This window comes from Podarcis cretensis, assembly GCF_951804945.1.
Source record: "Podarcis cretensis genome assembly, chromosome: 16".
Lineage (NCBI taxonomy): Eukaryota > Metazoa > Chordata > Lepidosauria > Squamata > Lacertidae > Podarcis > Podarcis cretensis.
Window position 1 is genome coordinate 12,356,763 of NC_137186.1, and position 12,906 is coordinate 12,369,668.

Consider the following 12,906-nt stretch of genomic DNA (forward strand, 5'->3'; position numbering starts at 1 on the left):
AATCGTGGAGATCTGTGCATAACAGTTTATCTACTGCATCTTGGCAAAACAGCCAAATACTGCTGAGCAGTACACACCCTGAACCGATCACATACATACGTAGATACATAATTTTATTTATATGCCGCCTTTCAAACAATGCTGAAGGTGGCTTTCAACATGAAGAAATGCAGAACAATGACATAGCAAAGTAGTCATAATGCATACCTTCCATCATCCTGCTGACCACAATCTCTCATGTTTTTAAATATGTTACATGTTTTTAAATCTGTTTTAATATGTTTACTTTGTCGCTTTTGTGTTTGCTGCCCTGGGTTTTAAGAGGAAGAGGGGGTTAAATAAATAAACTTTGGGCCCTCTTCAATTACCATATTTTTCCATCCATAAGACGCCAGCATGTATAAGACGACCCCTATTTTGGGGGACTCCGATTTAAGAAAATGGGGGAAGATGGCCCCCGTGTATAAGATGCCCCCAAATTTTGGACATTATTTTTTAGGGAGAAAAACCAGTCTTATACAGTACACGGAAAAATCGGTACCACTCTGGGGGCACACTCAGGACTGTGTCATGCAAATTTCCTTCCTTTCAGGAGTTAATTTCCTCTCACTTGTTTGCCTCTGTCCAGGCCTTCTTTGGGTGCTGACCTGTCAGCAAATATTGCCACCGTGTGGACTAGCACCTTTCTTTGACGATTAAAACAACCGCCCCAACAGTTATCTTCTAGAAGCCAAATTTCTGTTTGGTTCAGTGCTACCACACCCACAATGTACACATGCGCCGCACACCGCACACACATTCCGCTGCGGTTGCTACCAAGTCACAAAGGTACTATGGACACAGAGGCCCGTGGGCACCCCCCCCCCCCGCAGCGACCCCCACCCACAAAAAGAAAAACTTGCTGATGTCTTGTTTGCAAGAGGCAAGGTCACAAACGGCAGCTGAGAAAAGCAAACAGCCCCCTTTCCCAGCTGCTGACACACACATATTTGTTTAAGAGACTGGAGGAGACATGCATGGCAGGAATGAAGGATGTTTGCTGGGATGTCACAGCTGGAGGACCGGGAAGAAGGCAGAAATGACAAAATCGATAAAGGCAGGAGTTCTGACTTTGTACAAGTGCCAACACGGCTCAGAATTAGATGAGGTCCCCACCATTTTCCTTCCCCAACCCTACTATGAACCAGTAGAGTGGGGGTCGCTTTAACCCTCACTCGGGACATCCTTTTTACCCTGTATTCACAATCATTTTGGCATATTGTGTTGTCAGGGCAGCTACACATGACCCCACTTTCAAAAGTTTCAGGGTGGACAAACTGCTTTATTTTCCCAGTTGGTGCGGGTCCCGTAACTTCCTTCTGAAATCCTGTAACTTGCTATACCACACATATTCCTATTTATTCCCCCCTCCCTCTTTTCTTGCGCTGTGGCACAAGAGTGCCCCCTCCAGACGGCAATAATGTGGTAACCGCTGAGGACGCCTCACAGAACTACTAATAAAACAAGTTTTTTTGCGTGTCTGGTGCAAATCCACCAGGCATGTACTATACTGAATCAGTCACATATTCAGGGCTGCCAACTTCAATAAAACAGGGGGAGTCCAGGTAAGCGATACCCATCAACTTTGTGGGGGCCCAGTCCCTTAAAATATTTTTTTGGGGTGTGTGTGAGGGACCTCAGCCCCTTGCAGGATACACTGGCAAACTCACATACATAAACCAGCCTGGAGGGAGGGGTCCTTAGTTACTGGGTGGGATTTTGAGCATGGATCTCCCCTCATAGCACACTGAGGCCACAGTCACAACATACATTGAAAGTGCATTCATCCCCCCAAAAAAATCTGGGAGCTATAGTTTGTTATGGGTGCAGAGAGCTGTTAGAATACTCCATTATTCTCTCAAGGTTACAATGCCCAGTTAGCAATCGATCCCCCTTCCCAGGGAACTCTGAGAATTGTAACACTGTAATGGGGATCACCTAACAACTCTCAGCAGCCATAACAAACTACGGCTCCCAAAATTATTGTGGGTAACCATGACAATTTAAAGTTTCTGAGCACAATTCAAAGTGTTGGTGCTGTCCTTTTTAAGCCCTAAATGGCCCTGCCCAGGACACCTGAAGGAGCGTCTCCACTCCCATCGTTCTGCTCGGACACTGAGGGCCTTCTGGCGGTTCCCTCACTGCGAGAAGTGAGGTTACAGGGAGCCACTGAGAGGGCCTTCTTGGTAGTGGCACCCGCCCTGTGGAACACCCTCCCATCAGATGTCAAGGAGATAAAGAACTACACGACTTTTAGAAGACATCTGAAGGCAGCCCTGTATAGGGAAGTTTTTAATGTTTGATCTATTATTATTATTATTATTACTACTACTACTACTACTACTACTACTACTGTGGTACCTCGGGTTAAGAACTTAATTTGTTCCAGAGGTCCGTTCTGAAACTGAAACGGTTCTTAACCTGAGGCGTGCTTTTGCTTTTCGGGCCTCCCACTGGTGTGCAATTTCTGTTCTTATCCTGGGGCAAAGTTCTTAACTTGAAGCAACCACTTCCTGGTTAGCGGAGTTTGTAACCTGAAGCGTCTGTAACCCGAGGTACCACTGTATTACTACAGTCACACCTCGGGTTACGAACGCTGCAGGTTGCATGTTTTCGGGTTGTGGACTGCGCCGAACCCATAAGTACCGGAACGGGTTACTTACGGGTTTAGGCGCCTGCGCAGAAGCGCAAAATGACATCATGCGCATGTGCAGAAGCGCCGAATCGCATCACGCATGTGCGCAGACGTGGCACTTCAGGCTGCGAATGCTGCGGGTTGCAAACGTGCCTCACGCACGGATCACATTCGCAACCCAAGGTATAACTGTATTATTCTGTTGAGAGCTGCCTAGAGTGGCTGGGGAAACCCAGCCAGATGGGCGGGATATTGATAATAAATTATTACAATGGTACCTCGGGTTACAGATGCTTCAGGTTACAGACTCTGCTAACCCAGAAATAGTACCTTGGGTTAAGAACTTTGCTTCAGGATGAGAACAGAAATCGTGCTCCGGTGACGCGGCAGCAGCGGGAGGCCCCATTAGCTAAAGTGGTGCTTCAGGTTAAGAACAATTTCAGGTTAAGTACAGACCTCCGGAACGAATTAAGTTCTTAACCCGAGGTAAAAGGTAAAGGTACCCCTGCCCGTACGGGCCAGTCTTGACAGACTCTAGGGTTGTGCGCTCATCTCACTTAAGAGGCCAGGGGCCAGCGTTGTCCGCAGACACTTCCGGGTCACGTGGCCAGCATGACGAAGCTGCTCTGGCGAGCCAGCACCAGCGCAGCACACGGAAACGCCGTTTACCTTCCCGCTAGTAAGCGGTCCCTATTTATCTACTTGCACCCGGGGTGCTTTCGAACTGCTAGGTTGGCAGGCGCTGGGACCAAGCAGCAGGAGCGCACCCCGCTGCGGGGATTCGAACCGCCGACTATGCAATCGGCAAGTCCTAGGCGCTGAGGTTTTACCCACAGCGCCACCCACATCCCCCGAGGTACCACTGTATTATTATATGGTATGACAGAGCTTTAAATGTATGGTGGGAATGTGGCCTTGATCTTCCTCCCAGCCTCACGATGCTCCCTATGTGCCAGTAGCTGCCAGGGCCTTGCAGGATTCAGACCCAGGTGAAACCCCAGGCATCTCTCTCTCTTGGAAGGCTTGGCCTCTTCTGGCATGCAACCGAGGATCACCAATAACTCACCCCAACTTCAATTTTATGTTAGAAGAAATACGAAGAAAGGGAAGCAAACCCATTTTCTTAAACACTGGATGGACTAGCAACTTTTAAGAGCAGCAGCGGCAAAAGCTCCAACACAGGCATGTGGTAGGTGGAACATGCAGACCTCTGGCCCTCCTTTTGTATGGGGAGAGGTGTCTGGGCCCTGGCTGGGGTGGGGGCGAGGTCACACGGAGATGCCAAGCATAGCTGACACAACACGACGCCGTTGCCATAGGAGCAAGCCACAGGAGAGGCCTAGTGACGGTCACTATAGCAACGAAGGGCTCCGAAAAAACCCGATAACAAAGCAGTGTTGAGTCACCTGCTAGATATGTGTAATGGAAGGGTGGGAGGAGAGAAAGACTCACATTCAAAACTCAGCAATTTCCCCAAAACCAATATATGAATAAGGGGCTCAGCCTTTCTTGTTTCAGTTTCAGTTTCTCCCTCTGCAGAATCAAAGCGTAAAACAAGCACCACACATACACACGCAGTCAAAAGTTACATTTCCCAAAATACTTTTATGAAACAGCGAGATGGAAGGGGGGAAACGAAACAGAGAGCAAATCTAGTCGGTAGTTCCTATTTTGGCCGCAATGGAAGGGAGGGATTCGTTTAGGGGTTGGGCAGTCCATCCCCAAGCCGTTCTGCACCCAAAAACAGCAACATTGGGTAGGGAAGGAAATGTTGAAGGAGGTCTCTGTCGCTCACACTTTCCCAGGCTCAATTGGTGATGAAACACGTTTCCCAAGGCACTGCATCATCTGATGCTTCTGAAGCCAATAGCCACATATGGCCCACAAAACCAGGAGTCAACACTAGGCCATATCCAGGTGTTTTCAGGGAGGACCTGCCGCCTCTAGCCAAACATCCCCATGTACAACTGCTTTTCCTTTTTGTGGTAGCTGTTCAGCTGAGACTGCGTCAGCTGCAGGTAACGCTTCACGTTGGCATCTTCAATGGAGAGATTGGAAAAGAAAAACAGGGAGGGAAAGGGTTGCAAAAACCAAAGTTAAATTCAATTGTTTTTTAAAATGCCGCAATGAAAATTTGGAAGAAGTTGTTTTGTGGGCTGAATCCAGCTCACAAACTGTCAGGGAGGTGCTGTACGTCTGTGGTAGATGAATATGCTTTGCATGCAGAAGGTTCCGGGTTCCAGTCCTCAGTAACTCCAGGCAGGACTGGGAATGTCCGCTGCCAGAGAACCGGAAGAGTTGCTACTGCTCAGTACAGACAATATTGAAGATGTCTGACTCAGTATACACAATATGGGGTCTCTTGCATTGGGGACCGCCTCTGCTAAAATGTACTTCTCTACTGTTTGTATTTTGATGATGATCAATGGTCTCTAACAAAGAAATAATTTGACTGACTGACTGACTAGGGATCTGTATTTACAGTCGTACTTTGAACCCCGAATGTGCTGGTACTCGGACGTTTTAGCTCCCGAACGCCGCAAAACTGGAAGTGAGTGTTCCGGTTTGCAAACGTTCTTTGGAACCCGATCGTCTGACAGGGCTTTGGTTTCCTAATGTTTTGGAAGTTGAACGGACTTCCCGAACAGATTCTGTTCGACTTCCAAGGTACGACTGTATTATAATAATAATTATTTTAGTTATTAAATGTGTATACTGCCCTATACCTGTAGATCTCAAGGCAATACACAACGTAAAATTGCAATATAAAAAACACAAAATACATAATAAAAACAAAAACACACTACACCTTTAAGGAACATTCGAAGCACATTCTTTCCCTCAAAGAATTCTGGACACTAGTTTATTCCCTCAGGGAGTTACTATTCCAAGCAACGCTTAACAAACTACAAGGCCCAGAATTCTTTGAAGGAAAGAATGTGCTTTAAAGGTATAGTGCGTATACAGCCTCAGTATAGGCCAGCTTCTTATGTTCCAGATGCCCACACTTGCTCTAGAGATCACCAAAGTCAAAGTGACCTGTATTATGATCCTTCCAGCACCATGTTAGCACCTCTCACCTTTGGGCTGCTTGCTGGTTGCTGCCAGTAGATGGTGCTGGGCTCTGTCGTAATCCCGCAGGTGGTAGAAAGCCACTCCAGCTCGGTATAGCGCCTTGGGGTTCTCCGGCTGCCTTTCTAGGACTTTTAGACTGTACTCTTTGACCCGCTCATAGTTCACAGGTTCCATTTGTAGGAGGCACGCTGTGGAAGAGGCACACAGCACAACATTGTTACTAGGAGGCCAGCAACAGCCTGGGATTACTCAATGGGAAGGGGTTCAGGTAGGCACTCTGTGCACGCTCAAAGGTGCTCTCACCATTAGCCAGCCTACAGCTAACAGGAGAAAAATAAATTTATGAAAACACCTGTCAGGGACTCAGCGGGAGCGCAGGGAGGAGAGGAGATGGAGAGCGAGGGGGAGCAATCCGAGGGCAGCGTAGGAGAAGATGACAGCAGCCCGATAGATTCCATGAGCCTCTCCGGCGAATCGGAAGATTCACAGAAGGGGGCGCCGATGGGCAGGGCAAGGGGGGACCCAAGGGGGACACCCCAGAAGCAAGGGGCCAGCAGTTGGAAATCAGGACCAGCTTCCCCACCAGAGCGTAGTGGGGGGGAGGAGTCCCAGGTATCAGAGCCCACATATGCACCACCAGCGAGAGAAGATGAGTCAGGGTTGGCCACGCCTCCATCGGAGAGCGAGGGAACGGTCAAGAGGAAAGTTGCAGGCTGGGCGCGCGCGCCAAGTTCAAATGTACAGGCGAGCGGCACAGAAGGTAGCCCGGATAGGGAACCAGGTCCTAAAGCCCGCCGGAAGGAGGGGGAAGAATCATCAGGGTCAGCGTCAGAGGAGTCCAGAAAGGATGAAACCCTAGCGGGCAGGAGGGCCCAGAGGAGAAAGGAACTTAGGAAGAGGTGGAGCAAAGCGAGAGTGTTAAACTGGTGTGGAAGGGGCGGAGACTCAGACGGGACTTCGCCGGTCTAAGGTCGAGACGTAGAGCTGCGCGCTGCGGCTTTAAAATGGAAACTGAACCTCAATAAAGACTTTTGTACATAACTACAGCCTAGCGTTGGTCCTCTGTGAGCTGGGACCTGGAGGCAGCTCTGACAACACCTTTCATTGAGAGTCAATCCAATAATAATGGCTGGAGGTCTTGGACAAGACAGACAAATGGCAGAACGTTATCACCCAGCCAATAGGATGGGATAGCTATCATGGGATAGCCCAGTCAGTCGCTGTCATGCCATGCTTGTGGACTTCATCTGATACATGTAATAGACTCTCCCTGGCTTACCAGCGAGGTTGTTGTAGCAGTCGCTTTGGGTGCTGTGGAGTTCCTTTTCCTGTTCCGGTGTCACAAGAGGCCTCTCTGCACCAAACTCCTGCAAAGGCGAAGGCACGCTGGGATCCAGCCCTTTCACCTGCAGCAAGGCCCAGTGATAGCGGCTCACGGCAGCCCGCAAACGCCCCTCTTTGTAACAGTGGTTCCCTTCCTTCTTGAAGGCTTGGGCCTGCTGCAGCCGTTGGTCCATAGTTGCTTCCAAAGAAGCCTGTAAGAGACAGGGAGCAGAGTAATTTAAAAGATGGGCGCCAGGACACGGATGGACTCCAGCTCCCATCAGCCTCAGCCAGTGATCAGGCATGATGGCAGCTTTAGTCGATCAACAACTCCACTATCCAAGGGAATGCAGCCATCATGTTCAACAACGGGATGCAGTTGACACCATGTTGTTGGTCTTAATGTTTGCAGTGATTTGACCCTCTTGACTCTGCCTTTCAACTTCCCTTGTACCAATCTCCCAGTTTCAGGGAAGTTTGGCAACTGGCCATATATTTAATGGCAATATGGTCACTGATCCAACTGGCTCAACAACAACATCACACACGGGGGCACCACTCAAGATTAATTCCAGGGTCACCCCCCCCCCTGGCCATTTCCATGACCAACAGTTCTGGAGCACAATTATTCAGAGTATCTAGAAATTTTATCTCTTTGTCATCCTGAGTGAAACACATATGTAGCCAGTCTATGTGAGGGTAATTGAAGTCACCCATCACCACAACATTTCCTCTTTTGGATGTTTCCTTGAGTTTGTTTTTCATAGCAATATCTCCCTGAGCATTTCGATCTGGGGGATGAGAGCACATCCCCCAGTACTAATTTACCCTTGGGACCTAGCATTGCCACCCACAACATTTTTTTGGGGGGGGGAAGAGTGAGGCTGACTGAGGCTGTTGCTCCATCTAGCTCAACACTATGCAACACTGACTGAGAGTGGCTCTCCAAAATGTCAGGCAGACGTAGTTTCCCCAGCTCTACAGAGTTGTTCCACCTGGCCTTTGGCTTAGAATCAGTTTGATTCCCTCCCCCCCCCTTTCTTTTTCCTTTCTCCTCCTATGAAGAGATCGCACCCTAATGTTTTAATGTTGTACCTTAATCTTTTAAATTGTATTTTAATCAACTTGTTTTTATTATTGGTTGTTAGCCGCCCTGAGCTCGGTCTTGGCTGGGGAGGGCGGGGTATAAATAAATTATTATTATTATTATTATTATTATTATTAATTATTATTATTAGGAGGAGATACTGGAGATTGAACGTGGGACCTTCTGCATGCAAACCACATGCTCTGCTACTGAGTGATGGTCCATCCTCTCTAAATGTAAATAAATAATAATACAGTCATACCTTGAATGTGCTTCGGGTTGAGCGTGTTCAAGTTGCGCTCTTCAGCAACCCGGAAGTAACGGCGCGCATTACTTCTGGGTTTTGCCGCTCAAAATGACATCACCCGCATGCGCGGAAGTGGCGAAACGCGACCCGCGCAGATGCGCCATCGCATCTTGGGTTTGGTTTGGGATGCAAATGGGGCTCCGGAACGGATCCCGTTCGCATCCCGAGGTACCACTGTAATAATTTATTATTTATACCCCGCCCATCAGGCTGGGTTTCCCCAACCACTCTGGGCGGCTTCCAACCGAATATTAAAAAAAATACAGCACCAGACATTAAAAACTTCCCTAAACAGGGTCGCCTTTGGTTGTCTTTTAAAATAGTTGTAAATGTAAAGATTCCAGTCCTCGTGATTCTGAATGAAGGACTGCCTTCAGCAGGAACAGGTGATGCTTCCTTACAGTTAGGCTCCAGAGAGAGTTTCAGGCAGGGGGTATTCCGTGCCCTACCTGGGAATGCCAGGGATTGTACTTGACACCTTTTTGTGTGTGCATGCAAAGCAGATGCTGTACAAATGAGCTACAACCCCCCCCCCCACACACACACACGTACCTTTGCTGCTGCGGTGGCCATTGGGATCAAAAGGAGCGGCGGCAGCAGTTTCTGGAGCCGGCCATCACCACTTGCTGCTCTGCATGGGCTGCCACACCCCCGCCGTGACCTGGAAGCAGAGTTTAAACAGCAAAAAAATGGGAAGCAGCTTCGGGCAGCGAAATCACGTGACCGGAGTCAGCTGATTTCGGAGGCGGCGAGCGGGAGAGCCGGGGAACAACCAGCCCCCAGGAATGCTAATAGCGCAAACTGCTGGCTTTACACTGTATATACTCTTATCTGGGGCAAAACAAAATAATTTTTTTTTCCTTGCAGTAGCACCTTAAAGACCAACTAAGTTAGTTCTTGGTATGAGCTTTCGTGTGCATGCACACTTCTTCAGATACACAGTGTATCTTAAGTATCTGAAGAGTATCTGAAGAAGTGTGCATGCACACGAAAGCTCATACCAAGAACTAACTTAGTTGGTCTTTAAGGTGCTACTGGAAGGAAAAAAATTTTTTATTTTGTTTTGACTATGGCAGACCAACACAGCTACCTATCTGTAATCTTATCTGGGAGTAAGACCCATTGAACTCAGTGGGGTTTCCTTCTGAGTGGATGCGGACACGTGTGCGTACTGGAAAGCACGCAAGTCTCCTGTGTACGTAGGCAATGCAGCAAAAGTTTTGGGTCATAAAACTGTAAATTGTAGAGTTGGAAGAGACCCTGAGGGTCATCTGGTCCAACCCCCTGCAAAGCAGGAATTTCAGCTAGGTGATCCGTGGCAAATGGCCATCCAACTTCTGCTTTAAAAACTTCCAAGGAAGGAAAGTCCCCCGCCACTCCTGGGAGTCTGTTCCACTGTTGAACTGCTCTTACTATCACAAAGTTCTTCCTGATGTTTAGTCAGAATCTCATTTATTGCAACTTGAAGCCATTGGTTTGAGTCCTACCCTAGTCCAGAGCAGGAGAAAAGCTTGCTCAATCTTCTGTGTGACAGCCCTTATTATATATTGGAAGATGGCTATTATATCTCCTCTCAGTCACCTCTTTTCCAGGCTAAACATACCCAGCTTCTTCAACCGTTCTTCATAAAGCTTGGTTTCCAAACCCTTCATCATTTTGGTTGCCCTCCTTTGCACACAGCTACTGTGGCATCATGGACCAGTTTCAGTTGATGTGGCTTTATGAGCATCCTCCTTATAAGGAACGAAATTTTAACATTTGGGACCTTTTAGTATGGGGGGGATGTGAGCAAGTTGGGGAAGAGACATGAGAGAGGGGGATAAAATTATGCATGGTGAAGAGAAAGAGGATAGATAGAAGTTTTTCTCCCTCATAATATTAGAACATGGCTCATTCAATGAAGGCAAATGTTATGATGATTTAGGACAGCCAAAAGAAAGTGCCTCTTCATGCAGCACATAGAAGATGAAATTCACTTCCAGAAGATATATTGATGGCTACCAAGGGGTTAGATGAATAATTGGAGACTAAGGCTATCTTCTAAGGGACGCGGGTGGCGCTGTGGGTAAAAGCCTCAGCACCTACGGCTTGCCGATCGAAAGGTCGGCGGTTCGAATCCCCGTGGCGGGGTGCGCTCCCGCTGCTCGGTCCCAGCGCCTGCCAACCTAGCAGTTCGAAAGCACCCCCGGGTGCAAGTAGATAAATAGGGACCGCTTACTGGCGGGAAGGTAAACGGCGTTTCCGTGTGCTGCGCTGGCTCGCCAGATGCAGCTTTGTCACGCTGGCCACGTGACCCGGAAGTGTCTCCGGACAGCGCTGGCCCCCGGTCTCTTGAGTGAGATGGGCGCACCAACCCCAGAGTCTGTCAAGACTGGCCCGTATGGGCAGGGGTACCTTTACCTTTACCTTTAAGGCTATCTTCTAATGTATGGAACATTGCTTCAAAAATGTTTGCATATACGAACAATAATAACAAACATTATATTCCCTTCCACCCTCCCTGGACAAATTTATAGCCATGTTCATATTTATAGCAATGTTCATACCAATGTGGAATTTCATAAATTGCCATGAACAGAAAGATTTATCTGAATGTCTGGTCAGATATAGATGTGTAATCTGAGGTGAAGCCAAATTGGATAAAAATTATCTGCATTTCCTGATTATATAAACAGTGAGTGTCATATAGATGTCCTGTTTTTCCTTAGGATGTCCCTATTTTCATCAGAGAAATGTTGGAGGGTATGGAGCTATTTGACCTCTAGTTTTTAAAATGATTAATTTTAATTTTTATTTATTGTTGGAAGCAGCATTGTTGGTTTCCCCAGCCACACTGGGCGGCTTCCAAAAGAATATTAAAATACTGTACTGTGATACATCAAACATTAAAAGCTTCCCTAAAAAGGGCTGCCTTCAGATGTCTTCTAAAAGTCTGGTAGTTGTTGTTTTCTTTGACATCTGGTGGGAGGGCGTTCCACAGGGAGGGCGCCACTACCGAGAAGGTCCTCTGCCTGGTTCCCTGTAACTTGGCTTCTCGCAGTGAGGGAACCGCCAGAAGGCCCTCGGTGCTGGACCTCAGTGTCCGGGTAGAACGATGGGGGTGGAGACGCTCCTTCAGGTATACTGGACCGAGGCCGTTTAGGGCTTTAAAGGTCAGCACCAACACTTTGAATTGTGCTCGGAAACATACTGGGAGCCAATGTAGGTCTTTCAAGACCGGTGTTATATGGTCTCGGCGGCTGCTCCCAGTCACCAGTCTGGCTGCTGCGTTCTGGATTAGTTGTAGTTTCCGGGTCACCTTCAAAGGTAGCCCCACATAGAGCGCATTGCAGTAGTCCAAGCGGGAGATAACCAGAGCATGCACCACTCTGGCGAGGCAGTCCACAGGCAGATAGGGTCTCAGCCTGCGTACCAGATGGAGCTGGTACACAGCTGTCCTGGACACAGATTTAACCTGTGCCTTCATGGGCAGCTGTGAGTCCAAAATGACTCCCAGGCTGTGCACCTGGTCCTTCAGGGGCACAGTTACCCCATTCAGGACCAGGGAGTCCTCCACACCTGCCCGCCTCCTGTCCCCCAGAAACAGTACTTCTGTCTTGTCAGGATTCAATCTCAATCTGTTAGCCGCCATCCATCCTCCAACCGCCTCCAGACACTGACACAGGACCGTCACCGCCTTCACTGGTTCTGATTTGAAAGAGAGGTAGAACTGATGAACACCCAGCCCAAACCCCCTGATGATCTCTCCCAGCGGCTGCATGTAGATGTTAAAAAGCATGGGGGAGAGGACAGAACCCTGAGGTACCCCACAAGTGAGAGCCCAGGGGTCTGAACACTCATCCCCCACCACCACTTTCTGAATAATAATAATAATAATAATAATAATAATAATAATAATAATAGGATGTCCCTATTTTCATTGGAGAAATGTTGGAGGGTATGGGATTGTGCTGCCAGTCATGCCCACTTTCTGCCACTGACATGGCTGGAACATTTGAAGATGGTGTGTGGTGTCCTGCCGCCAACCTGTGTAGTTTGGGGCTAATCCTTCTCTTTTTTAATGAGATTACCAAATTGACCTAAGACATTGTTTTGTTTCAATTAGTTCTTGATGCACTACAGGCACATCCACAAAGCATGAAACTACCCAGCATACGTGGGAGATACCTTCAGAAATAAAGAAGCAAATGCTTGCAGGTGATGAAGTGAGAAAAAAAGAGGGAGAGTCCCCATGTTACTGTACAGTACTGTGTGTTTTTGGTTGCACTTTGGGGCAGAGGCTAGCAACCTTCTTCAGCTGGGGGCCGGTCCACCGTTCCTCAGAGCCATAGCTGTCAACTTTCCCCTTTTCTTGCGAGGAATCCTATTCGGAATAAGGGAATTTCCCTTTAAAAAAGGGAAACGTTGACACCTATGCTCAGAGCATGTGGTGGGCCGGAC

The 12,906-nt window shown here is 48.1% G+C and overlaps 1 protein-coding gene and 1 long non-coding RNA gene across 2 annotated transcripts; one reads left to right on the forward strand and one right to left on the reverse strand.

Annotated features, from left to right (window-relative positions):
• Positions 1 to 4,259: 4,259 nt before the first annotated feature.
• Positions 4,260 to 9,161, reverse strand: TTC9C (tetratricopeptide repeat domain 9C). The gene is made up of 4 exons (XM_079958509.1): positions 9,019 to 9,161; positions 7,029 to 7,284; positions 5,755 to 5,937; positions 4,260 to 4,712 (listed from the first exon to the last, which is right to left on the reverse strand). The coding sequence occupies exons 1-4, from the start codon at positions 9,037 to 9,039 to the stop codon at positions 4,618 to 4,620; spliced, it is 555 nt and encodes a 184-aa protein (XP_079814635.1). The 5' UTR covers positions 9,040 to 9,161; the 3' UTR covers positions 4,260 to 4,617.
• LOC307205899 lies at positions 9,028 to 11,268 on the forward strand. The gene is made up of 3 exons (XR_013834172.1): positions 9,028 to 9,138; positions 9,584 to 10,498; positions 10,880 to 11,268. It is a non-coding gene; the product is annotated as an uncharacterized lncRNA (long non-coding RNA).
• The last annotated feature ends 1,638 nt before the right edge of the window (positions 11,269 to 12,906 follow it).

Bases quoted from the DNA above. Each gene is read 5' to 3' on its own strand.
- TTC9C (XM_079958509.1), bottom strand. From the start codon at position 9,039: ATGGCCACCGCAGCAGCAAAG. The intron at 7,285-9,018 runs GTACGTGTGTGT...TGTCTCTTACAG, and splicing joins TGGCCACCGCAGCAGCAAAG to GCTTCTTTGGAAGCAACTAT. The intron at 4,713-5,754 runs GTGAGAGGTGCT...TCTCCATTGAAG, and splicing joins AACCAGCAAGCAGCCCAAAG to ATGCCAACGTGAAGCGTTAC.